The sequence below is a fragment of the Neodiprion virginianus genome, chromosome 4, assembly GCF_021901495.1.
Source record: "Neodiprion virginianus isolate iyNeoVirg1 chromosome 4, iyNeoVirg1.1, whole genome shotgun sequence".
In the NCBI taxonomy this organism is placed as follows: Eukaryota; Metazoa; Arthropoda; class Insecta; order Hymenoptera; family Diprionidae; genus Neodiprion; species Neodiprion virginianus.
The window spans coordinates 5,645,390-5,670,577 of NC_060880.1; the positions used below are offsets into that span (position 1 = coordinate 5,645,390).

The 25,188-nt window shown below is 34.9% G+C and overlaps 1 protein-coding gene across 6 annotated transcripts in view; it reads left to right on the forward strand.

Annotated features, from left to right (window-relative positions):
* The window catches only part of LOC124302338 (acetylcholine receptor subunit alpha-like), a 141,070-nt gene that overhangs the window by 76,331 nt on the left and 39,551 nt on the right, over window positions 1-25,188 (forward strand). For 2 of the 6 annotated variants that reach the window (XM_046758443.1, XM_046758445.1), the window contains exon 4: window positions 705-885. The exons of 1 other annotated variant lie outside the window; for it this stretch is intronic. In XM_046758443.1, coding sequence (XP_046614399.1) covers window positions 705-885 — 181 coding nt within the window. Of the gene's footprint in view, window positions 1-673; window positions 886-2,497; window positions 2,679-25,188 lie in introns of all 6 variants that reach the window. 3 more of the 6 variants (XM_046758444.1, XM_046758446.1, XM_046758448.1) reach the window with 2 other exon arrangements.

The following is a 25,188-nucleotide window of genomic DNA, read 5'->3' on the forward strand; positions in this document are numbered from 1 at the left end:
TTTTTAAACAAACTGGATAGGGTTGTACGTACCAAAATAGAAAAAAACGAAAGGTTAAAGGCTAATGAATTTCAGTTGTATAATATAATAATCCCGTTGGAAAGTAAATCTCGACTTGAATTAATGAAGTTGCGTCATTCTGCCAAATCTGTCCCAACAAGTTGGTGAAAATATATCATTCAAGGATGAAATGAAGAAGAATTTTCTTCAAATTGAATATTATACCTTTATTTGGTGTCGTCATAAATTTTCATCAAATTCACATACAACTACAATAATTTAGCTGCCTTTACCATTCAGTTTTTTTTACATCCAGGTGTATACAGAAGGTTTTCTGTAAAACTCGCCGCTGAACGCCGGCAGATAGGCAACCGATGCTACACGTCGTATAGCTTCGTATTGAAAATGTAGCCTCGGTTGCCTGCCCGCAGGCGTTTACGCCGCTGAACGCCGGTGGATAGGCAACCGATGTGGCACGTTGTATCACTGCGCATTGAAAATGTAGCCCTGGTTGCCATGACTGCAGGCGTTCAGCAAAAAGTTTGACGGAAAACATCGGGGATACAAAGCTAGACGAGGATAGTAGGATTTCATGTGATAGGGTTATTAGAGATCGGAGGATGTTGATAGATGAAAATCATTGAAAGTAAAAAAATGCGCACGCCCGCCGCAGCGCCCAGAACCACTAATGTCCTCGATCGCAGCGCGGACGGTAACTTCGAGGTGACGCTAGCCACGAAGGCGACGATCTATCACCAGGGTCTGGTCGAGTGGAAGCCCCCCGCCATATATAAGTCATCCTGCGAAATTGACGTCGAGTATTTCCCCTTCGACGAGCAGACCTGCGTCCTCAAGTTTGGGTCGTGGACCTATGACGGCTTCAAGGTAAATTCCGCATGGTAGATGATAAGCCCATTGACTGATTGATTTATTCTACGATTTATCAGCCCGCATCTTTAAACCACGACAGCCAATTCTTCAACAACCACCAACCTGTGCTCCGCCACCTTTTACATATATATTATATATATATATATGTATATGTATATTTTGTGTATTATCGATTTGTCTGTATCTGTGTTATGTGTTACATTATGTACGTCTAATACCGTGTACATGTATACGTATCGTGTATTTGTTCAATTTTGGGAAAACAAAAAAAACATGAAAAAAAAAACATAACCTACTCACAGGTATACATGTACAGGCCGTGTGATTTGAACTCTCATTTTTCGACAGATTTTTCCACGGAAATTCGCTGCTCCTTTAACTTCATCGTTCTGGCAAATTTACAATTATAAAGTTCATCGGGGAACGTTTACAAATTGTTTAGTCTTTTCTTATCAGCTCCTAACTTCCCGGCGAAAAATCTGCGTTTTCGTAAATACAAGTCGAAGAAGCAAGATTTTGTTTGAAAGGGATTTCTTTCGATAATTTTAAACGTTTCGCGATGCTTACCCCGAGTTGTTTCGTGAAATTGTCACGTGGGCAAAATACAAGGTAAAGTAAATCCGCCTGCATTTATGCAACACAAAAAACACGAGTCACAAATCCGTCCAATTTTTGGTAACTAAAATTACATTTCCATAACGTTAATTCCGAATTGCATAAATTCAGGCGGAATTTTTAGCTAATTTGAGCCTCAATTGCATAAATACAGACGTTGATTAGACCTGTGCTATAAAATTGCCCGTCTGACTCGTTCATGAAATAAGATGCGGTAAGACGTTTCGATGGTTGTTTAAAAGATGTACAAAATAGGCTGAAAATGCTTACTGCAATGGCCTGAAATATGTAGAAAAGCATATTAAATTATCGAAAAGAAGTAGTTTTCGAAGTTTGCAAAAATCTTGGACGTTTTTCAATCTACAATTTCAATCTCACGTTACACGCGGTGTTCAACATGTAGTCGAAGGAGCAACGAAATTACCAGCGAATAGCAAATATAACGTGATTTGAAGGACTGCCACCGATTTAACAAACGTCGATTCGCTTCTATAATTTTGAAAATTTCTCGTCCCCCCGTTGAGTTCTCAGCTTCGTTAAATACGGTACTGAAAACCGATCATCCGATGATTATCGTCCTGCATAGTCGTGTTCAAACTTACGAAGACTAAGCGCGGTTCGTGCAAACTTATCAACTAATTGTGCGAGAAACTACTCCGAGTACTCAAAGTTACAATATATATCACACGAGCACCAAACTTGAGTTACTCGCTTTATAATTACAATTTCCATCTCCCGAGTTTTCAAAATTATCTAAAAACTGTACGGGATTTGAATCGTGGAGAAAAAAAAAACAAGAACCTTCCATAAATCAGATATCGACGAAGCGAGAAATCGATCCGGTTAAAAACGATCCTACATTAAGTTTATCCCTTCATCCATAATAAAAATGATACGTTACACCATAGAAACGGTGGCAGACCATCTTCTCCGAGGACGTTTCAGGATTATTCCCAAGGGTCACGCCGCGTTCTTTCTTCGGTGATTCCAGCGCCGACGGAAACTACGAGGTGACCCTGATGACCAAGGCAATCGTCTACTATACTGGACTGGTTGTATGGCAGCCACCGGCAGTTTATAAATCGTCCTGCTCGATTGACGTTGAGTTCTTTCCATACGACGTACAAACCTGTGTATTGAAGTTAGGCTCCTGGACCTATGACGGTTTCAAGGTGGTGATTAACAACGATTTCCTTTTTCATTTTCGTTTACCTTCTTTTGTTTTTGTTTTTTGTATATATATATATATTTTTTTTTCAAAGTTTTTTCCTTCGTTTCTTGCAACACTTTTAGGAATGCTGCGTGCCGCCGGCTGTACGTTGGACGTGTCATATATTACATTATATATATGTATATATATATTACATAAATATTATATAAATAATTATTAGCAGTTTGATCGATGTCGTTCATTAATATTGATAGATATATATCTATATATGTGTTACGAATTGTTGAAAATTTTTTCATTTTATTATACGTTATTATTATTATTATTATTATTACATATTGTTATTATTATTGTTATCGTATTTATGAAACGTGCGTTCGATGATATCGACAAGTTTGCCGATACAGTTTAAACGCTCGTTTAACAAATTCTTTCGTTATCGTGAAAGTTCGTCTTGTAATATTTGTAGGTCCGTTGGAAGATCTTTATAATTAAATACTACGGATAAAGAGCAGATAAATTGTAAAGGCTAAGCTATATAGGTACTGATTGTGCATAGCTGTTGGACGTCACTACGCTCGAAACACGTGGGAAAGGTATAAAATTGGTTGTACAAAGGATGACCGAAGTTAATAAATGTGCATACAGTATACGTCTTGTGTATAAAAATGTGTAATTTATATAGTTATTGTACGAAAAAAGTATTGACATACTCTCGCCAAAAGTACAGAGATATATTGCATATGTATATACATTTACATATTCATATATATATGTATATAATAATCATACAACGAAGCACAATGTTTACATACATATTATATTATCATCGTATAATATAATAACATAAGCGGTATATGATTCAGCATCAAAAACGAGTACGATATGGAAAAAAAAATACAATATTCCGATGAGTAATTATTCAATATCGTTGGTAAAATTGCAGTGACGGGTTTTTTTTTTTTTTTCTTCCTAATTAATTCATTACAGGCGGATAATTAATTTGTACGACAACTTGGCGTAGTGCGAAACGAAAATGAGAGGGAGAAAAAAAATAACGTAACCTCTGTACAGGCGATAATGAAAATCATTGACACACACAACACAATAAACGTTACGATACTCTGCAGATTATTCATTATTCCCGTAATATGCATTGATAGATGATGATTATTCGGCTATTAGCTTTATCTATAACGTATTTACATGTATACTTGTATACATAACGAGACATCGTAGAACGTGTGTTTTAGATTGTTTGTCATATAATTGTATAATACATAATACATTGTGAGTAATTAATGGCTGATCATTTTTGCTGAACGTTACATATTATTAGAGAATATAGATTTGCACGCATGAGGCGATCATAGAGCAATAATTCAGCAAGCATTTTCCTTTCACTTGTTAATCTTTGTGTTATTTATTCGTTATTTTTGTACCATCTTTACATATCTTCACTTTTTTTTCGGTTACAAAGATCTTCATTCTACGTAGAATTATGCACAATTCTAATATTATTGCATTGTATGGGTGGGTTTGTTTTTTTTTTTTTTTCTCTTTCATTTCCAACTACTCGAGACGATGCGTAGATTTTTTTGTACAATTTCTTCAACGGCACTTGGAATTTTAATATCGCACAAATATAGAAAAATAAAATAAAGTAAATCAAAAAAATCTGCTGTATGACGCACTTGTATTTCAACTGTATAATACGGTCACAAATTATTGGTTATAAACTTGAAAGAAAAAACTTTGGCTACCTAGATCCAGCAAACGTCAAACAAATTACTCGAATTCGTTAAATTCACGTGTAAACTTTATAGGAACGAAGCACTGATCGGTTGAATCAAGCGAATGATGTTATTTCAGTAGTGTAATAAGAAGAGTACTGCGTACAGATCCCGATACCGACGTTTTTATCCACTTTACAGCTCAGACACAAACCGCTTTTTCCGATGATCGATAAAGTTGACCGGAGTGGGGGTTAACCTTAATCGAAAAAAAAGGGTTTGTGTCTGAGGTGTGAAGTGGCTAAAATGTCGGTAAGACGTCGGTATCGGGATCTGTACGCAGAACTCTTAATATTTTACTGCTTGTTTCGTATAATTGAAAAGAGTAAGAGAAAAAAAAAAAGGAAAAAATAAAAATCCAAGACTACTCGCCGGGCGGGAGGATAAAGAATGAAAATATTCCCTCGGCTTTTTTACACGATGAAATATCGATGGTCGTATCAAATATTAACGCGATGGCGTTTCCTTTTTGTCAACATCGGGAAGTCGCGATACGCGATACGCATCCTGTGCTTTTATCCTCGGAGTGCCGAAGGATTCGGATGAAAAAAGCTGGGGTGTCACGGCCGTCACTCCAGCAATTCCACCCCTATTCTCGGCACCCCGTTTTCCACAGATTGAAGCCCCCGCCTCGCGTAGCTCTTTAATGTTGAAAGTGCTTCGCTTCTCTCTTTCGGATGTTTGTTTTATATTTCTTCGCTGTTATTATCAAGTTCTCCCTCCGAGGTTCGAAACGCGTTTCATCCTCTTTCGCGGCACATCGACGTCACTAATTATCATCGGGGAAACTCGCGTGCGGTTCGTTATGCATTATATTGTATTCCGGCTTCTTTTTATCTCCGAAGTTCGATTTTTTTTTTCATTCCTCCCGTTGCCCGTCGGACTCGTCTCGTTAAATATTCTACGTAATATCTCGTCCGAGTTGTTAATTGCAGCCATTCAGAAACTTCTAGTCTATGTTATATTCGCGGTTGCCGAATTTTGTTCGTACTATGTAGAAATGCAAACTGCAACATTTTATTTCAGCAACGCAATTGATGAGCCACGATTTATTTCTTTGTATACACATATATATAATACATGCATGCAGGGAGTAACATGAAAGGCAGAAATAATTTTCTTTCTCGAGATAATAACGAATCAAAAATTTTCTTTGCTTACTACTTTCCTTTTTATTTTTACTGTCTGTGAATTTAGGAAACCCGGGATTAAAATTTCACGCAATACAGAGCTGCTTTTTTACAATTTTTTCAAAATTTCACGCAGAAAATTAAAAGTTTAAAACCTCAATTCTTTCTATAAGAAAATTTCTTTGTCACGCGTTATATCAACGCTTTTTACATCTTCTACGCGTAGACTATATAATTAAAGATTCTCTACCTCTTCAATTGTATGAGAATACAACTAAAATATGTATATAAATATATACATATTCAAGGTGTAGCAAAGTGCGATAATTATATACACGTGGTTAGTTTTGAAGTCTATAAAGGAACACCGTATTTGTCAACTATTCTTCTACACCTTCAAAGACCGGTGAAAGTTTCGCTTTGTGCCGAAGGAATATTATAATTATATTGCACGCGTTTATAATGAGCTCGTTTACACTAGATTTTCCTGTTTCTGCTTCAAAATTTAGTCTCTTTCGCGAAACAACTTCTAATTGTTTAGTAATTATCCTGACACGTGTGTTTTTATCCTGCCTTCGAAAAATATTGTAAACAGCGTTCTGATTCCTAGGCAAAAAAAAAGTCCAAGCAGTTCGTGCACATTGAAAAATATTCCTCAACTTTGAAAATGATTTTCAATTCATGCTATTCGATGTACGAGTATATATAATAATTTTCAGAAACGATCCAATATGAATAGAAAATTTTTAATTGGCGCTTAATACATAGATATACGCGTATTGTAATTCTGATTGCAAATTATAACGCGTACCACAATTTTTTTTTTCGAAAAACTTGAATAAGATCACGTGAATAATGATCTTTGCTGCCCGAGAAACGACGAGCAACGAAATAAACGCGTCTTTAACTCTTCAAAATGGTTGATTAATCATTTTTTTTCGATCTCGAGTGGATAAAGTTGAGAAGTCTTTTTTGCGTTTCTTTTTTCCTCTTTTTTTCACTAGATAGAGTATCAATAATAATTAAAAAACTGTTGAAATTGAGATGCAATTACGCGCATCGATCAGTCGCTGATCTTACTTTTCGTAGAGTTTTCTTTCATTGGAAATCGCAAAGCTGTACTTCCGGTAAATAAGCAGAAACTCACCGTCGCGACGCCGGCGTTCCGCACCCTGCAACCGGATATACGGTATTATCGGTATTCCGGTGGAAATTATCACCCTTACGGGTATAACAGGCACTGTACAGCTTATCGAGTTGGTTATACGAGGCGAAGCGAGTTTATCCAAGACTTGTTGAAGAGGAACGATCGGCAGCTTTTTATTTTCAGCAATATCTTTGTTCGGTAGTTATCAATTATATTTTACATCCGTTGGCTTGCTTTATTTTCGCAGTAGTGAAATTAATCAATATTTCAACAATCTTTCGGTGCATTAAAGCTGAAAATCAATTTTTCCGCAATTTCACCAGTGATTTGTACGGTTTTTAATTTTTAATCGTTGTTAGAGAAACAATTTATGCAGTTGCGTTAATGAAATTTCACATCCAGTCTTTTATTTTATTTCTGCAACGGTAAAGTTATTGAATAATTTTAGAATTTATCGATACTGTACTAAAATGGAAAATCAATTTTTCAAGAATTTTACATGTGATGTTTGCTGTTTTTAATGATTTTATTCTTTGTTAAAGAAACAATTTGTGCATTTGTTTTGCTGAAATTTCACATCCGGTTGTTTAGCTTAGTTCTGTGATGGAACAATTTTACAACTCATCGATATTGTATTAAAATGAAAAATCTATTTTTAAACAATTTCAGTAATGATAATTGCTATTTTTAGTCTTTGGTCGTTTCATTGAATAAATAAATTTATACTGCCGCAAAATTAGCGATTATCATATCAGCTGGTTTGTACAACATATAGATAATTCTGTTGATGCAGAAAACAAAAAAATTCCTTATATCCGGCGAAACAAAATGTCAAAAAAATCAATCAACTTCTCAAACATTTGCCGCTTATCCCTCATAACAATTTAGAGATTACTGGAACGTATGTGGGTTTTGTTTGATAATTCGCCTGACCTAAAATGGAAGTAGTTAGCTGACGTTGATGGATGAATTCTAGGGTCATAGGTGGCGCCTCGTTGTCCCGAAATAAACACATACCGGGACAATTTCTTGAAACTTGAAAATCAACCGCGCATGCGCCAAATAATTCAATCTCATTGGTCGGCCAAATCTTGCCGCAGCGATATTCTTGTCTGTGACGCAGGCGAGCCAACCTGCGCAAAATGTGTACGTTTGAATTTTCAAAGAGCGTAAGCGTTAAATTCCGACCGTTCTTTGAAGAATCGACTTTCCGACCCGACAACAAATGCTTCCGAAACCTTTCCGAGTCGCTGCCTCGATTATTTGAGATTCTAACCTCAAAAATTCGTATCAACTACATCGCCGCCAGAAACAGTTTGACAGCTGAAAACTCGGGATGGCCAGCCTGCGCGAACAGCCGATAAAACTCGCGCATGCGCGGTTGATTTTCAAGTTTCAAGAGATTCTCCCGGTATTTAGGTGTACGAGACAACCATATAGCTATTTGTAATTGAATTTCGTGGTTTTCTGCCGGTTGTTCGATGTCCGATTTGCCTTATTTGCCAGCCAAAGTGCGCGCAGCTGATTCCGAGGCTGGAAATGACAGTCGTTGAATTTCAAAATCAAGAATTCAGGTACAGAGTAACTCACTCAGGTGATTTGTCGAGGCAGCCGGTGTTAGTTTAACCGATGAAACCAAACCGTCGAAACGTTTCTTCCTTACAAAAAGATATCGAACACGACAATAAAATACAACGTTTCTAATAATAAGAATATTTAACACTTGCAGTAACTGATAATTTTTATAATTTTCCTTCGTTTAAATAATTTTACTTCTAAATCGATTTATTCACTTTTCATTCGAAATTATTACCGGTAATTCGTTTTGATATTTTTTACGAATGATCAGATTAGTTTTAAACGGTTAAAAAAAAAACCTGTGACATGTATTCCTAATTTGCTATAAAATTTTTGTGCAGACTCAACGTCATTACAATATATTAACATCAAATTCAAATTGCTCGTTGAATTCTGAGAGGGAAAATTTTTATGCGGAAGAAAAAAAGGAATTACGAAAACTAAGAATAATTGATGGGTAGAAGAAAAAAAATGTAAATTAAACCGCCAGCTGTGCGAGTAAAAAGCTTTCGCTTTAGGGGTAAGGAATAATAAATAAACGTTGTAATTTATAATATGCCGAGCGTTAATTTCATTGTCAGTTGTAGATTCTTCCCGGAACCGGAGAGTAGGGAGAATCGTTATTGCTTTCATCCCTGCATTCTTCTCTCATCCCCGTTTATATATCCCTCCGTGTCTCTTCTTCCGCTATCGCTGCAGGGGTTAGAAGGATGGAAAACCGTGGCCGCGCCCTCGTTCGTTATGGGTTTGAATGGTTTGATGAAAGCTCGCCATTACGATCTTTGAACTCGGTGTGGATTTCGGGATTTTCACGATTATTTATTCATCAATTTATTTATTCCTTTGACGCGAAATTCCCCAAGCTTTTTTCATACTCGTAAATAAGCGTCACGAAATTTTCAATTTGCACGAATACCCGTTTTTTTTTTTTTTCTTTTTGCCCATTTATAAAATATTCATAGAAAACGTTGGCGAGATTAACATTCCACGTTCGGAAACAAAAACTTTCCCACTCACTTTCTCTACTATTTTTCGAATCCAATGACGTTAGAACGATAAAATAAGACGGGAAATCGATGCCACTTAAATTGAGAATTTTCGCTTAGTAAGTAACTTATCTTACTTCTTATTTTCTTCTCCTTCGAATACTTCATCGTAACGCGCAAAACTTTTCGCATTCAAACAACAGTTGTACATCAAGTATTTCTGTTACCCGTTAAACACTGCAGAATTTTCTACAATCGTTGTTTTCACGAGCCGTTCCGTTAATCACGATTAAATATTATCCAAGAACTTTGTTACATCAGCTCTGATCCTTCTGGAATTTTGTCAAAAGCGTGCAAAAACAATTATATACTTCAATTAAAATTTTAGAAGCATTATTACTTTTCTTTTTTTCTGTTTGCGAAAACTTGCAAATTATGATTACTCGATTTCCAATTTGCAAAATTATTGCAATATCAGTGGTCTGATTTCTGTAGCGAAAAACTTGTTTCTAAACTCAGTGATTAGAATTAACCATAAGCGTAGTGAATCGTGCTAAAATTAAACTCAAAATCTTAGATGACTGACCGCGTCACGTGAAGTCATCACGGTTGATTAGCGAGTCATTCGTCGAGTCATTGACTTTGCACTTGGATTACTGCGACTTAAAGCTGCGCTTCATAGCCGCAAAAATATAACTAGTTCCAGCTTTTATTAACAAGTTCACTTGCAAAAGTTCGCGTTTATTTGTCGTAATTTCCCGTGTCGAATTTAATGGTATTTCAATTAGGTTTCAAACCCATTTTCTTATCCTAGTCGTGGCGATCTTTATCTTGTGTAGAGTTCGTTTCATGTTTTGGAAATCCGAAATTTTCACAAAATCTTCGCGGCGTTATCAGAATTGTGAAAAATTTTTGAAAATTATTCAAATTTTACCGAACTACGATTTTATCCGACAGCAAATTAAATTCCGTAGCGTTTAATTTATATGCTGGTAATTGCTTTGCTAACTTCTTTCAATTTTCCAAACTATGCTTACGGGATTCGTTTCAAATTCAATAACCTTTTACGATTAACTCACAATTACAAGGAATTACAGGATTTCATAATTAGATACGAATTGCGATTAATCGAAGCGCAGAAAAAAAAAATATTCTTAGTAATAAAACAACCACTGAATATCCAAAAAATTTCCTACTAACCGTCAAAAAGTTTAATTAACTCTAGTTAATTTTGTTCGTAAGTCAAGTTAGTGACGAAATTCTTTCACCGCGAGGTTCGCGATCCTTTCAAAGACGTTCGTATCGTCGACGCTGATGCCAAAGATGATTTTCAGAGTAATTAGGGTATCGGGGTAGTTAATTAGCGGAGACGCAATTGCGTCCTAATTATAAGAAAGGGTCTTTTGGCTTAGACTCGCTTTGTCTAATTTCCCTTCGTTCCTGATGATCAATATAATAACAAAATTGCGAAAACGTTGTGAAACTAGAAAATGAGTTAGTTTATCTTGGGAAGTTTCTTTGTTGTAAAAGGAAAAAGAAATAGAAAAATAAAAACCAATCAAAACGTCAAAGGAGAAAAAATTCTATCTATTCGCTTATTGATTATTCAAATGCAATCTATTTCCTTCTTATCTTTTACTTCGTACATATTTTATCCTGGAGTATTTAATAACATCGTTGTGCTTGTGCTGTCAAATATTTTTGAGAACGCACATATCATATTTTATACCTTTTCCATGAGGATGCTGTTGGAGTTGTGTGGCGTTGTTGGGTAATTATTTATCTATACATGTATATGCATATGTACGTATGAATATGTATGAGGCATTCCAACACAAATCGACCTACGTCTGACCTTCGTCATCGACGATTTTATTTATTTTTAAGTATGGTGTAGAGTGTACAAAAAAAAATCATGTGTCGTTGAGTTTTGGATTTTTTGGTATTGCAGGTTTTATTTTTACAGCTCCCAAGAACACAAAAACACAATTTTCGAATGACTTTTAAATTTTTCTGATAAACTCTTTATATATATTGAAAAGTATAAATTGAAAAGTGAGAAACAACGTGAAAGATATAAATTTTTATTCTTTAAATTTGTATTTAATTCAATTTTTATCACTTTTGAATTATTTCTTTCGCCTGTAGCTTCTACACCAAAAGCTTCCCCAATTTCATCTTGGTCTCAAAATTTATGTTTTTTAACAAAGAATTGATGAGAAGAATTTAAAGCCAATCGATCAGTGCTATTCCATCAAAAATTAGGTCATCTTTCTTTCAGTGAGTATAAAATCTGTAATTCCCAAAAAAATATAAATTTTCAGTGAGGGATAAATTTTTAAAAACTTTTTTTACATTACACTCTACACCGTACTTGAAAATAAAAAGAATCGTTGATTGCGAGGGTCATACGTAGGTCGCTTTCGTGTGGAATGCATCATATACGTAGGTATAGGTATATATGTATGTGTGTATATACGTTTGTTACGTGTTTCGTTCCGTACGCTATACATACACATGATATTAAAATACCTATTAAAACATGTACATAAAAATGTGATACACACGTATAATACATATGAACGAAATAAATCATACCGCGGTAATAATTAAATAATTATTGTGTCCTATGTAAATCAAGATTGATTGTTCTTTATTGTCTGTTCTCTAAAAAGAGAGATCACATTTCCAGCGATAAATCATCTGCGTATAATTCACATTCGAGAGCAATAATTATTGACAATTCTTTTTCTCTCTTCATGCAGACATGCGGTCTCGTCTGTTAAATCCTTGAGGAGGTTGATTCGCAAAAAATCGATACCTTTCAACAATCTTATTATATGACTGTCGTACATTGAGGATTTATCAAATTTTATCACTTTTTTTAACAATTTACATTTCAAACGATTTGAAAGCGATTTAAAATATAGCATCGATATCTAAGCTTATACTTCACAATTCGAATATTTTCGATTGTTGTACTTTTTACGAGATCTTCATATAACAGTTTGATGAATAATCGATAAACGACTATTACATAATAAAAATAATTTAAGCATCAATTTCTTGTCGAAACAACAAATTCGATACGCCTATTGTTCACTTCAACTTACCTACATGCAAATTCATCGTGTATTATACGTGTATCGCAAAAGTGTACTCAAAATAAAAATCAAGCTATAAAATCGCGCGAGACGCAAAACCGCAAATCATTACGTTTTTGTAATAAAAATTACTTTCAACAAAATTGCACGAAATTTTCTTCGATGAAAATGACTAGATTTCGCAGTGTAATATGCATAGGCGAAAATTCTTAGCGTTGTTAATGTCGTGCTTTTCATTCATCTGTATTCACTGGCAAAAATTATATTCATCTCCCCCTCCTCTCCCCCCCCCCCCCCCCCTCCCCCCGCGTTCATACCAATTTTATACGTCCGAGTCATTTTAATCGTAATTTTTATACGAGGCTGTAAAAATAGTCTTTTGTGTTTCTTTACTCTTCAAACGTTTACATCGAGCGAAATCTCTTTATATATCTTTTTATTCGTACATCATACATTATAGTACATTACGTACCAAGGCAATAAAGTGGACTTTTATTCCTGTGTTACATAAAGGACTTTATTTCCGACTCAACTCGGATCGCAATATTTATTTAAAAATTGGGACTTTTAAATTGGCCTCATATTTCCGGCTGATTTGGATTTGCGGGAAATATAATCTCATATTTCCGGCAAATGCGTTTTAGGAAAAAATATGCCACTTTCGAGGACAAGAAAATTAACTTTATGCTTGAGTTGGGAATAAAATCAATATTAACACCAATTATAGAACAGCCTTACAATTTTTTCTCACAGATTAAAAATGTCAAATTCATGACCGTCAAACGATGTTGATAACGATAAGATAAAATTCAGTCACCGTATTTGTTGTAATTTTCCAAACTTATCATGCATATAATTATAATCAGCTTGGTTCATATTTCCGTCGCTAAGAATTGTTCGACACTCGGTTTATTTTAATACGATAAATTGAATTCGGGTAAACAGACGTTTAAACAGATAATTTAGGTAAGTTTAATATCTCAGGTTTTGCGTAATCCTCAATTTGCTCAGATCCTCAGGGAGGGGTTTTCCACCCCATTTACGCATATGTATTAGACGTTAGTCTTATGCTCACACAGGGTGTGTAATACTCGTAAATGCTTCCGAAAATTAGACAACGCAGCTGCTAATTTATCCACCGAACGTGCTTCGAATTTAACAAAGCAATCTCAAATCTTTGAATATATGCGTAATGTTTACTATGTGGTTTAAAAATCATAGTTAAAATACACTAGCTGAAACTAACCAGATAACGTGAAACATTGATCTTCAATAATTAACGTTTCGAAACGATAATAAAATGTTTCAATTTCATAATATATTGAATTTTTATCCCGTGATTATTTCGTGTGAAAGCTTAAACAAAGATGCGGTTTTTTTTATAATAAAATTATTTGCACGGATTTTGATATTGTTTCGGTCAAATTTCAGACAGTAAAATCTATTCTTTTTTTCCTTTTTTTTTTTTCTTCATTTTGCGTTGACCAACGATTACATTTATGACGAATATTCAACTTATTCAAAAAACTATTACAAAATATACGTATTTTTCAGATTCACAATTTTTATTGTAGTTGAAATTCGGTGATAAAATCATTCTCGAAACTGCAAATTCATCGTTACTATTATTTTTATAACATTTTTCATAGAATCTGTCTAATTTCAACGTGTATTACACACAGCGAAAAATGTTTCACGATATTTTTTGTTACACTCGAAACGTCAAACATTGATTTCTGTTGACACGAAATTATTCGGATCGGTCGAAAGTAATTTAAAATCAAAAATCAGCTCATCGTGAAATCAATCAAAAATAGTTTGGAAAAGAAAATAAAATTTTTGTGAGATCATTTGAAAGAAGGTGAAACTTTGAGACGGTTTTGAATGTTTTTTAATAATCACATATAAATTCACTTTCTCAGAGACGCTATAATCGGCTAGAAACGTTTCAACAAATTCAAAAATAACCGTGCCATATATTCGCTTGAACGATTTTTAGAATATTTTTTCGCCCCGTCTCTTCACCAGCGTTTCAAACGTCGCGAGTATTCCGAATGAGATTCATTTTTATTTGCTTTTCGGTAGTTTTTTCTCTCTCATTCCGACTCTATTTTTATTTAATTTTTTTTATTTTTATTACTTTTTTTTTTTCTCACCCACTCCACCACAATTTCATACGTAACGGTAAATTTTCACGCCCCTTTTTGTATTTCCTCACTCTCGCAGCGACGGAGGGTTGAAAATTAATTTTTCGGTAATGTTTTAACTTGGAATTTAGCCACCTCGTCCGTTTGTATATTGAAATGTTTCGAAATTCGACAGATTTTCATCGCTCTTTAGGGGTTGGTTAGAATTTATAATAGTTTGCGATCCTGTCAATTATACACGGGCAAATTCTATGCGAAGACGACCAGTGTCCGATCCTCACCGTTTCTGTTTGTGTTTAAACAAATTTTCCGCAACTGTTCCAACTCTGAAACAGTAGTTTGGATTTTTCGGATTTTTTATTGAACTGCTCAATTATTTATGAAAAAAACTTCTCTGTATCGCAGAATAACCTATTCTTATATATATATTCTAAAGATAGCTCAAAAAAATAAACAAAATAGATTATAATGAATAAATTCGGTTACAGCTACTGGAACATCGATATATAGATATAGATAATAAATTCACCGTCTAAAAGGAACAAAATTAATATTGATAAAAATAAACTAAGGGTAATTAATTAACTTTTAATCAGGCTTCTAATTATGCGTTACGTATTCATCTCTGGATATGCTTCAAATGTGAAAATGATAAGTATAAAATTAACGACGAGGAAACGGCTGAAGAAGTGGGTGAATTTTGGAAATTTATACATCGATAACAGATTACTCAATTCTATTGGGATTTGTTTCATTCAAAAGTACGTAAATTGAGCTTGTTTCGAATTTTTTTTTTTTTTTTAATTCGAATTACTCCATAGGGAGTATTGTTATTGGTTATAAAAATTAGTTCGCTTCAAATTTGATGACAGTATTCTTAGTGAGTTTATCCACTTTTCCATGATTCAATTTTTTCAATTAAAATCGCGGCCGTTCGAAATGAAAATGAAATTGGGTTTTCAAATTTTCAACTTTCTTACACAACCGATAAAAAAAAAGAAAAAAAAGAGAGAAACATGCGAGATAAAAAAGTTGATATCTCAGAAAAAAGGATCAAGTGTCTAAAAATACTTCTCGTCAATCGATTCTAATAAAAAAATGTATAAAAATTAAACACTATCGACAAACTTCTAATTTTTTCCAAGTTTTTTTCGCCCTTGATATTCAAGCGCGCCTGTTAAGATTTCATGTCAACGATCCCAGAAGTATAAGTTAGTTTTTCGAAATTAGCTACTGTTAATTATTTTATCGACATTTTCATGTGTGAATCAAAGAAGCAATATTCAGATGATAAATTCTATTTTGTTTTATGCTTTTTTTTTTTAACTAAAGTTTATTAAAAAAATAATACACAGCTTGAGGGAAAACAAGTTTTTTGTTTTTTTTTTGTCACCTGGATTATTTTGATGTTTGAGAAGAAAGAATTTCCGAATAATAATACATTACGTAACAAGGGAATAAAGTCAACTTTCATTCCTGTATTATAATATAGGACTTTGTTTCCGACTCAACTCTGGCCGCAATATTTATTTGAAAATTGGAACTTTTAAATTGGTACTTTTAAATTGACCTCATATCTCCCGCAAATTCGTTTTACGTAAAAATATGCTACTTTCGTCCCTCTTTCGAGGTATAAAAATTGTCAACTTTACGGTTGACATGGGAATAAAATCATTACTACATTAGAAACCATCACCCTCCTTACAACGCTACAATAACGTAAAAACTAGATCCAATCTAACACAATCATGATTATATTGGTAATTTCTACTTTCTCAAAACTTCAAAATTCACGGAAAAAATCATAGCAATAAGAAAAAAAAAAAAAAAAAAAAATTCTCCGAGACATAAATTTCCAAATTACCCCAATTTTTTCACCAGTTTACTCTCTCGTTTTTAGACCCTCGTAAGTCGAAGCTTTATATTTTCGTCACTGCTCTACACGTGCATGGCATGTTTCCCCAGCATATTTCCACTCTCATCCTTGTCGTAGGACCCCCATATTATACCTTGTGCACTCAATGCACCCCGTCCATCTTGCAATCTTGCATATATTTTAACAACACGGGAGTTTAGAAGATATATCGCACGATGCAACGGCATGAAATCTTGTCTCTTATTCTCAGCGCGTGGTTATAATGCATGTATGCATGTGTTTGTGTGTGTGTGTTGTGCGCATCGTGCACCTGCAGCTACTCTTCCAGCTTTGACATCTTGAAAGCACCCTTTCGCGAATTTTCTTACACTGCACTCGTGCTTCAAGCTCAGCAACGCTTCTTCTTTTTCCTTTTCTTCTTCTTCTTCTTCTTCTTCGTTGCATCGTCTTCGTCCTCGTCGTCAGATTCAAGCTTGTAAGCATCGTACACACTCGGGATAAAGTTTGTATTTTTCCACTTGAAAAATTCTCCACATTCCTTGTGCACACGGGCTCGTTTCATTCGACGACAAGCATTCTTATTTTCATCTTATTCGTATTTTTTTTTTTGTCAACTTCTTGTCGACAATTTTCGAGATTTTTGTCAGTTTTGTATGTTTGCGAGAATATTGCCACGAAATCGTTTGGTCTGAATATTTAAATAATTATTCATCAAAATTTATCCGTTCCAAATCAATTTTCAAACACAAATTCGAACATCCCTTGTATTGATCCGATGTCAATAAAATTGCCTGGAGAAAAAAAAGGATTCAAATTTTACTAACGCAACGGAATTTTTCTTCTTCTTTTTCTTCTTCTTTCTCTTTGTAATCTTACTCTACAATTTTTCCACTCTTTGTGAATGCTTAGAACTATAATCACCTAATCACTCCACTCGGAACGTTAAAATAATATCAATCATGTATTCAAAGAAAAAGGTTGGAGGAAAAATATTTTTCATCGTCGATTTTCGAAGCTGATATCAAAAAAAAAAAAAAAAAAAAAAAAAAAAACGCACAAAGCTCGAGAAAATTTCTGATGATAAAATCCGTTACGATAATTTTCAACTTTTGTATCAAACGATCGATTACCGTTTTCTCACGAGTTTTTTTATAATTATCAATAACACCAGGCTGCGTTTGGCAAAAAAAAATTTCACCAATCAGAGACGCTTTTCAATGTAAAAATTCGTGGATTTTTATACCCAGCGACTTATTTCAGGACTCGGAATCTCCTATCCTACAATGTCGTCTCTTCGAGCATTCGCGTTTGTCGCCGTAATCTGATTCCTGCACGCGCCTCTGCTATTGGATACGCTCAACGTATCCCGGTTTTTTTTTTACAATCCAAAGGGTCGCTGCCCCCCCCCCCTCCCCCCCCCTCTCCCTCCGGCGAAAGGTTCTTAAAGGGGCCGGAAAATTAACACTTTACGATTTGCCGGAGTATCACGCGATCCGGCGGCGTCCGACCGTTCCGAATTTCTATCACTCGATTTGTCCAATTTTCAGGGAAACCGATTTGCTCGAAGCGGTATAAAAAAAAAAACCGACGGAATAAAACAGGCGAAAAACAAGAAGTAGCGTCGAATTTGTTTTTTTCCTTTTTTCTTTCACTTTGTCGCGAGTTCCTCGTGCCAAAATTTTCCTGCAATTGTTCCGAATGGGAAATTGCTTGTTTCGAAATCGGGATTCGGATAAAAAGTTAAAAGAAACGAGAAAATCCGTCGACGATAAAAGTTGGTTGTTTCAATAATCCCAGACTAGCCTTAAAGTATTTTTCTCCTCGATGTTTAATCCTTGCGCCGAAAGTTGCTGGCGGTTAATTCAAACGTCAAACTTGAAGTAAAAAGTTGCCGTCAGTTTTTGAATTTAAAAACCACCTCGAGGTATTCAAAATTCTTGTCTTTCGTTTCCTCTGCTTTGCTTCGCTGATGCGGAGACACGAATTTCTTGCACAACAAAGTTATTATAGGATTGTATGTAAAACGTCGACTTTTTCCGAGTACCTTGCTCGCATTCGGGTATTTTGAGGAAATCCTTTAACAACGGATACGTGTGCGAATTTATGTTCATCCTTTTGAAAGTGCTCGACTTTAACGCAGCAGGAGATTATTTGCGACTGACAAGAACATTAACTAAAGTCTTAGGATCCTTGCAGAAAGGACAAAACTCAACGTTTCCACAGCCTTTGATGTTCACCGTTAAGGGGGTCGATAAGAAGATTCTATTCGCCAAAATTTGGCACTTTTCAATTTCATTAACACATTATGCAATGGTTATTAAATTATCGTGCTTCACAAAACTACGAAGATATCTCTTTATAAAATACAAAAATAGAGAGTAACGGAATTATGTACAAAAGTTTAGGTACGCATACATCGATGCTTTGTTTCGAATCACTTCAAAATGTTTCAAAGTCCATTAAATTCGCCCAATTTTACTTTACGATGTAATTTCACTCAGAAGACTATTTTCTACAATTTCACTGGAACACGGATTTCCTTTTTTTCAGTTGTCAATTTAAGATGCCGCCATCTTTTTTTTATGACAATCAACATCAGTGAAAAGTTGCAAATGTTATGTGACGAAGAAAAGTGTTTCAATGAATTCGTATGAAACAGTCTTCTCGATAAAATTAATCGTCTCAGAGTAAACTCGATTTTTGTGCGATTAGACTAATCTTCGATACGTAAAATTTTCTTTACGATTCTCGTATTTTCTAATAGATTTCCCTAGCTCTTACTAACACATTAATGTGACAGATATTCAATGCACAATTATCCAGTGATAAAACGTGTCGACAAAAAAAAAAAACCCAAAAAAATTAAAAAAAACCACTGATTTCAGGAATCCTGAATTTCTCGATAGCTTTCTCAACTTTCAAAAATTTGCGCTTTGATTGGCTTTAGGGTGAAAAATTCAAGGCTGCTGATCTTGGTCCGTGACTTTTTTTCGCGCGTCTAAAACGCGAGCCTAAATCAGCAAGGATCGATAATGGGGAGACAGAAGGACAAAAATTAGAGTTCAACAGAAGCAATTTAGGAACAAGGCGGCAAGGTGCGATAGGTGACTGTGTTTTTCTACTTTTCGCCATCGATCCATCAGTCAAGCACAGCTAAGAGTTTTGCGGACAAAAACACAAAGGCAAACCAGATTAACTCGGCTTCCCGATCCCGCGGGACTCTGATTAATGATATTTCATTTTGTTGCCATTTATTTATTTTCACCGTCTTATATTGTTTAATCTTCTTCCATCCGTTTCTTCTTGACATTTTTTCAAGCTACCGAAACGTTTCACTATTGTTTTACTTTTAGTTCTTCTCTTTCGTTACGTTTACGTTCATTTATCTTCAAATGTATAATTCTTCCAAGGATAAAAACGACGTGATAATTTTTCCAACCAATTCACTTCGAGCTTTTGAATATATCTTTCGAATACATTAGATTTGAGAACAATAAAATTCCACAAACATGTCAATTATAAATTAGATGATATCAGACATAGGAAAAATACGAAATTCGAAAGAGTTTGTTAATTAGCGTTAAATTTTTTCAACGAGTCGGAATTATTTCGTCAAAACGTAGGAACGTACTGCTGTACTGTAACACAATTCGTTTTGTGAATGAATGAAATCTTTCGTCTCTTTTCACATCGAGTTAACCCTTCTTGTTTGCCTTTTGAATATCCTCCGGCCTTTGAAATTACGCCGAGTTTACAAAACTCGAAAGAATTCCGTCATACGGTCAATGGGATTAAATATGAATGAAAAATAAACTGGAAATTTTGGCGGGACGATGTTGAAAAGATCATCCATAAAAAGAATATAAAATAAATAACCTGTGCGCGTTTCTTCCGATGAAAATCGGGGGAAAAAAAAAATAAACAGACCACTCAACGGGAAGAAAAATAAATTAAAACGAATTGAAAGAGAGGAAAAATTTCGTCGAATTTTTTTTTTCGAAAACAAGCTTACGCCTGACAATTCGTACGAGTCAATGCAACTTTACTATGTATGTATTCGAGGAATAATTTTACGGGAGGGGTGTAAAGTTGAAATTAACATTTTGACAGCGTCGTGCGAGATTCGAAATATAAAGCGAGACGAGCGTGCTTCCGGCGACAAACCGGATATTATAGTTATCGCGAACTCGACTCACGGGGTTAGTTTTCCCGGTCTGAGTTACCCGCGTAATCCAAAGCTGCAGGTTCAACGTGACGCGAAATTTCAGGATCTAATTTCGACCCCTCGGTTTATGCTGTGTGCATACCAGCCCAGCGCCATTGTGACGGACGATTTACATAATTTCTAATTAACCCTAAATAACGCCACCACATATGTATATATATTTTCAACCCCCAATCCATGTACAGCTAGACTTACCGTCTCGTTAGATGCGCACAGACATGAGTAGAACTCCTTGTTTTCAGTCTCTGTTCTCTGTATACTCGTTGAATTTCAAATCCGAATGACGAATTGAGGGTTAGGTATATTAGTTTGAATATTGGGAAGTGCTAAAAAAAAAAAAAAAAAAAAAACAGAAAAAAAGAAAAACTGCAAAATAAAATGAAAATTCTATTCGCATGAAACAATCTTGGTTACTGTTGAGAATCTTTGAACGAAAGTTGATGATATCTGACCTAACCTGAAACTTAACCTGATGCAACCTAATCTAATCTAACCTGACCTTACCTAACCTAACCCAAGTTGACCTTTTGAGTCACACATTATTGTGCCGAGTCAACTTTTACAGCAAGATAGTATTCAATGATTTTCGGTGACGCTGATTACAAATCTGAAGTGAAATTTAAAAAATTCAAGATGGCGGATCCAAAAGTATGGCGGACGAAAATTTCAAATTTGACCGAATCCGGTGAAGAAAATCTTTACAAGGGTTTTTGGGGTCGCTGATTACGAATCTGAAATTAGAATTTGAAAATTCAAGATGTTGCATCCGATATGATAAATGAAAATTTCAAATTTGATCCAATACGTGCAAAAAACTCTATTCCGGGGTTTTCGGGCTCGCTGATTTGATTCGCCATACTGGATTTTCATAATCTGATATCACATTCGTAATTAGCGACTCCAAAAACCTCTGGACAGAGTTTGTTTTTCATATTCGAGTTTTTCATATTCGAGTTTTTCATATTCGATCGAATTTGAAATTTTTGTCGGTTATATTGGATCCGCCATTTTGGATTTTGTATCTAACAATAATTTACATTATATCACAACAATCACTTCCAAGTATTAAAAATCTATTAGTATACTATCAGAAATGGCAAAAAAAAACCGCAAAAAAACATGTTTTCAAAGTTCTCTAAATATACAAAAAATGGATACAAAATGGGTGGTAAGAATACTTACCACTATGGCTCGAAGGGTTAACCTAACTTCCATCTGCAAGAGTTTCTTATTCCGACTCGGCTTACAAATATTGTTAGATCTTCAAAATTATTATTCTAGTTGTAACGAAAAATAGCCTAAAATCTGACCAAACATTGCAGCTATCTGCAGAAAAAATTAGAATCAAAATCGGTGCTGTTCATCTCGAGTTATGAACGAACAAACGGGAAACAGATTTTCAGTTTTCCATATACCGGGACAATCTCTTGAAACTTGAATATCAACCGCGCATGCGCGAGTTTTATCGGCTGTTCGCGCAGGCTGGCCATCCCGAGTTTCAGCTGTCAAACTGTTTCTTGCGGCGATGCAGTTGATACGAATTTTCGAGGTTAGAATCTCAAATAATCGAGGCAGCGACTCGGAAAGGTTTCGGAAGCATTTGTTGTCGGGTCGGAAAGTCGATTCTTCAAAGAACGGTCGGAATTTAACGCTCACGCTCTTTGAAAATTCAAACGTACATATTTTGCGCAGGTTGGCCCGCCTGCATCGCAGTCAAGAATATCGCTGCGGGAAGATTTGGCCGACCAATGAGATTGAATTATTTGGCGCATGCGCGGTTGATTTTCAAGTTTCAAGAGATTGTCCCGGTACAGAGAAAAGACTAGAAAAGAATAGTTTCCGTAATAATCTTTTAAGACACGACATAGGTAGGTACGAGAAAAATCGAAAGGAGGCCAAGTCATAAACGTTTAACGTAAAACGTGGATGTGAATCAGGCAATCAACCGAGAAACGATAGACATGTATCGCTATTTACACGAAAAACGAGTTCTCGTTTAAAAGTACTCGAAATATCGGTAAAGAAATAAATAAAGCGAAGCTAAGGGTGGGGAGATAAAAATGAATTCGACTTTGATGAAATAGAAGCTGCACGATGCAACCCTCTTATATTATTATTATACGTACGTAACGACTCGGGCGATGGTATAAAAGGTAATAATGATAACAATAACATAAAGTTAATTACCCGTGATGCGATACGGTTGGCAGAATAAACCGATTCGGTACAATCTCGCTACACTTGAATTCAATCAAGTGTTTCTCTCCCCCCAACTTTCTAACAAATTCTCCTGAAGAAACTGACTTTGTTCAACCTCGTGAAATAATATCAGCTAGTGTGCTGCATTGAATAGAAGAAGGAACAAAATTGAAAATTTATCAATCACTGGCAATTTAGCAATTTGTTTGATTTTCGTGAAGGAATTAATTTTCGAATAAAAGAAACATTAAGTATCGTTTTTCAATACAAAGGAATGGAAAACGAACGTAGAAAAGATACCAAAAAAATTTTTTTCGAATAATTGGCACGTCGCATGTTTACCGAGGTTTATTTCTCACCGAATATCATTCACACGGAACCGACCAACAAGTCTCTGGTATATATTTACTCGATTTGGCTCCTTGTCAATACATAAATACGTAGCTTTTTCCGCATCCTCGCGCACTTGAAACATGTATATTTGGCAATAAAACTCGGTCGCAGGTTTCTCACGTATCTACGTACATGGTAAGAAACGGGAAAGCGATTCGTTCCTCACATTGTCGAATACAGAAACAAAAAGAGAGAAGAGGAAATTGTTGTTTCTATTTTCTCTTGCGTCATTTCATTTTTATCTTTTTTCCTTCTCGTTTTTGTTTTATTTGCGCGATCGAATTTCCAACGTATTCAAACTGCGGTTAAAAAAAAAAAAAAAAAGAAAAAAAAACCAACGTTGCGATACGTGTTATCCTTTTTCATTTTTACGCATTTCTTTGATTTTCGCTGCTGCTTATTGTCACTTGTGATTTTCAGGTGTGAACTGATCACGAGAATCGCTTATATATTCTGTGTATAAATTTGTGTCGATGAGTGTTGAAGAGGAAACGAAAAAAAAAAAAAAAACTATGTGGTTTTAGCTAATATAATACATGTAACATAAAAGTATTCATAGATTATCATCTTGCTTGATAACGATATACATATATATGTGCTTTATATATATATATATATAATATACATATATATTTATAAAAAATAAATGTATTGCCTGTTGATTTCAATATGTGTGCTTCGGTTTTTGTTATATCATACGATGTAATATAAACTCTATTACGCTTTACATAAAAATCCGCGCAAACACAAACACACAAACACACACGCACATTATACGTACGAAAATAAATAGGAAGTGGTAAAAATTACACGCGGATGCATGTATTTATCGCCTATAGATTCAAGTGTGGATTTACGTACGCACGTATGTACGTTATTAAATTGACTACGTAATTACTCGCGGTACGTAGAGAATGAAAATTGGCAAATATCATATTACGTCACTAATTATTATTACTACTATTATTATTATTATTATTATTATTATTATTTCTCGCGAATTTTTACGTGCATATTACCGCGTTCATTCGTCTTCGGTCTTCTCTTTCGTTCTTCGCAATTTCTGGTCTCCTGATCCATCAGGTCCGCCTCGGTCGCTCGGTCGAATCAATACCTTATGAGCTATATGTCCCCCCTGTTATCGCGTAAAGTATAAGTATTACGAGCATAAACGGGACTGTAGAAGAAAAAAAAAAAACAAAAAAAAAAAAACAAAAAAACTACATGCCTCAAGCTTATCGCCGCAACGAACTACCAGAAATACATGCATCCGTGTAAATTACTACAGTTGTAAATATCAATGGGCAGTATAAGCTTGACTCGCGGCTATATCGAATTCGAAATCGTGCGGATATATTGCACGCAATTTGAAATCGTATTATAATCGTATAAAACTAGCTTTCATTCATGCTCATATCTAAGTATATATATATACACACATATGTACTTAGATATCAATATATATGCAATAATCTCGGGTATATCGGTCATTCTACATAGAGAGAAATTTCCAGTTACGGTTACAGGAAATAAAAACGATTTTTACATCCGCGTAAAAGGCAAAAATCTCACGTGTTTCACCACAATTTTTTCATCACCTGTACTCGTCCCGTTCTTTTCTTTAAACGCAATAGCAATAATTTTACGTTAAGAAATGTTTTTTTTTTTTTTTTTCTTCAACTTAAAAAGCTTGGGAAACCAAACGAACAGGTTTAACGTTGCGGTGATCATAAATTTTGCGTAGAAATTCGACAATGTTTGATATTTTTATTCAACGATGTATCGATATACGATCTCAACCGTAACGGATGAAATTTTTCTCAATGTGATTTCGACACGAAGGACGTAACTCGATTCATTCGGATCATCTACCATTTGTCGCACAATTGTCACACTCCTTTTTTTTTTTTTCTTGCAACCTTCACCGAAACTC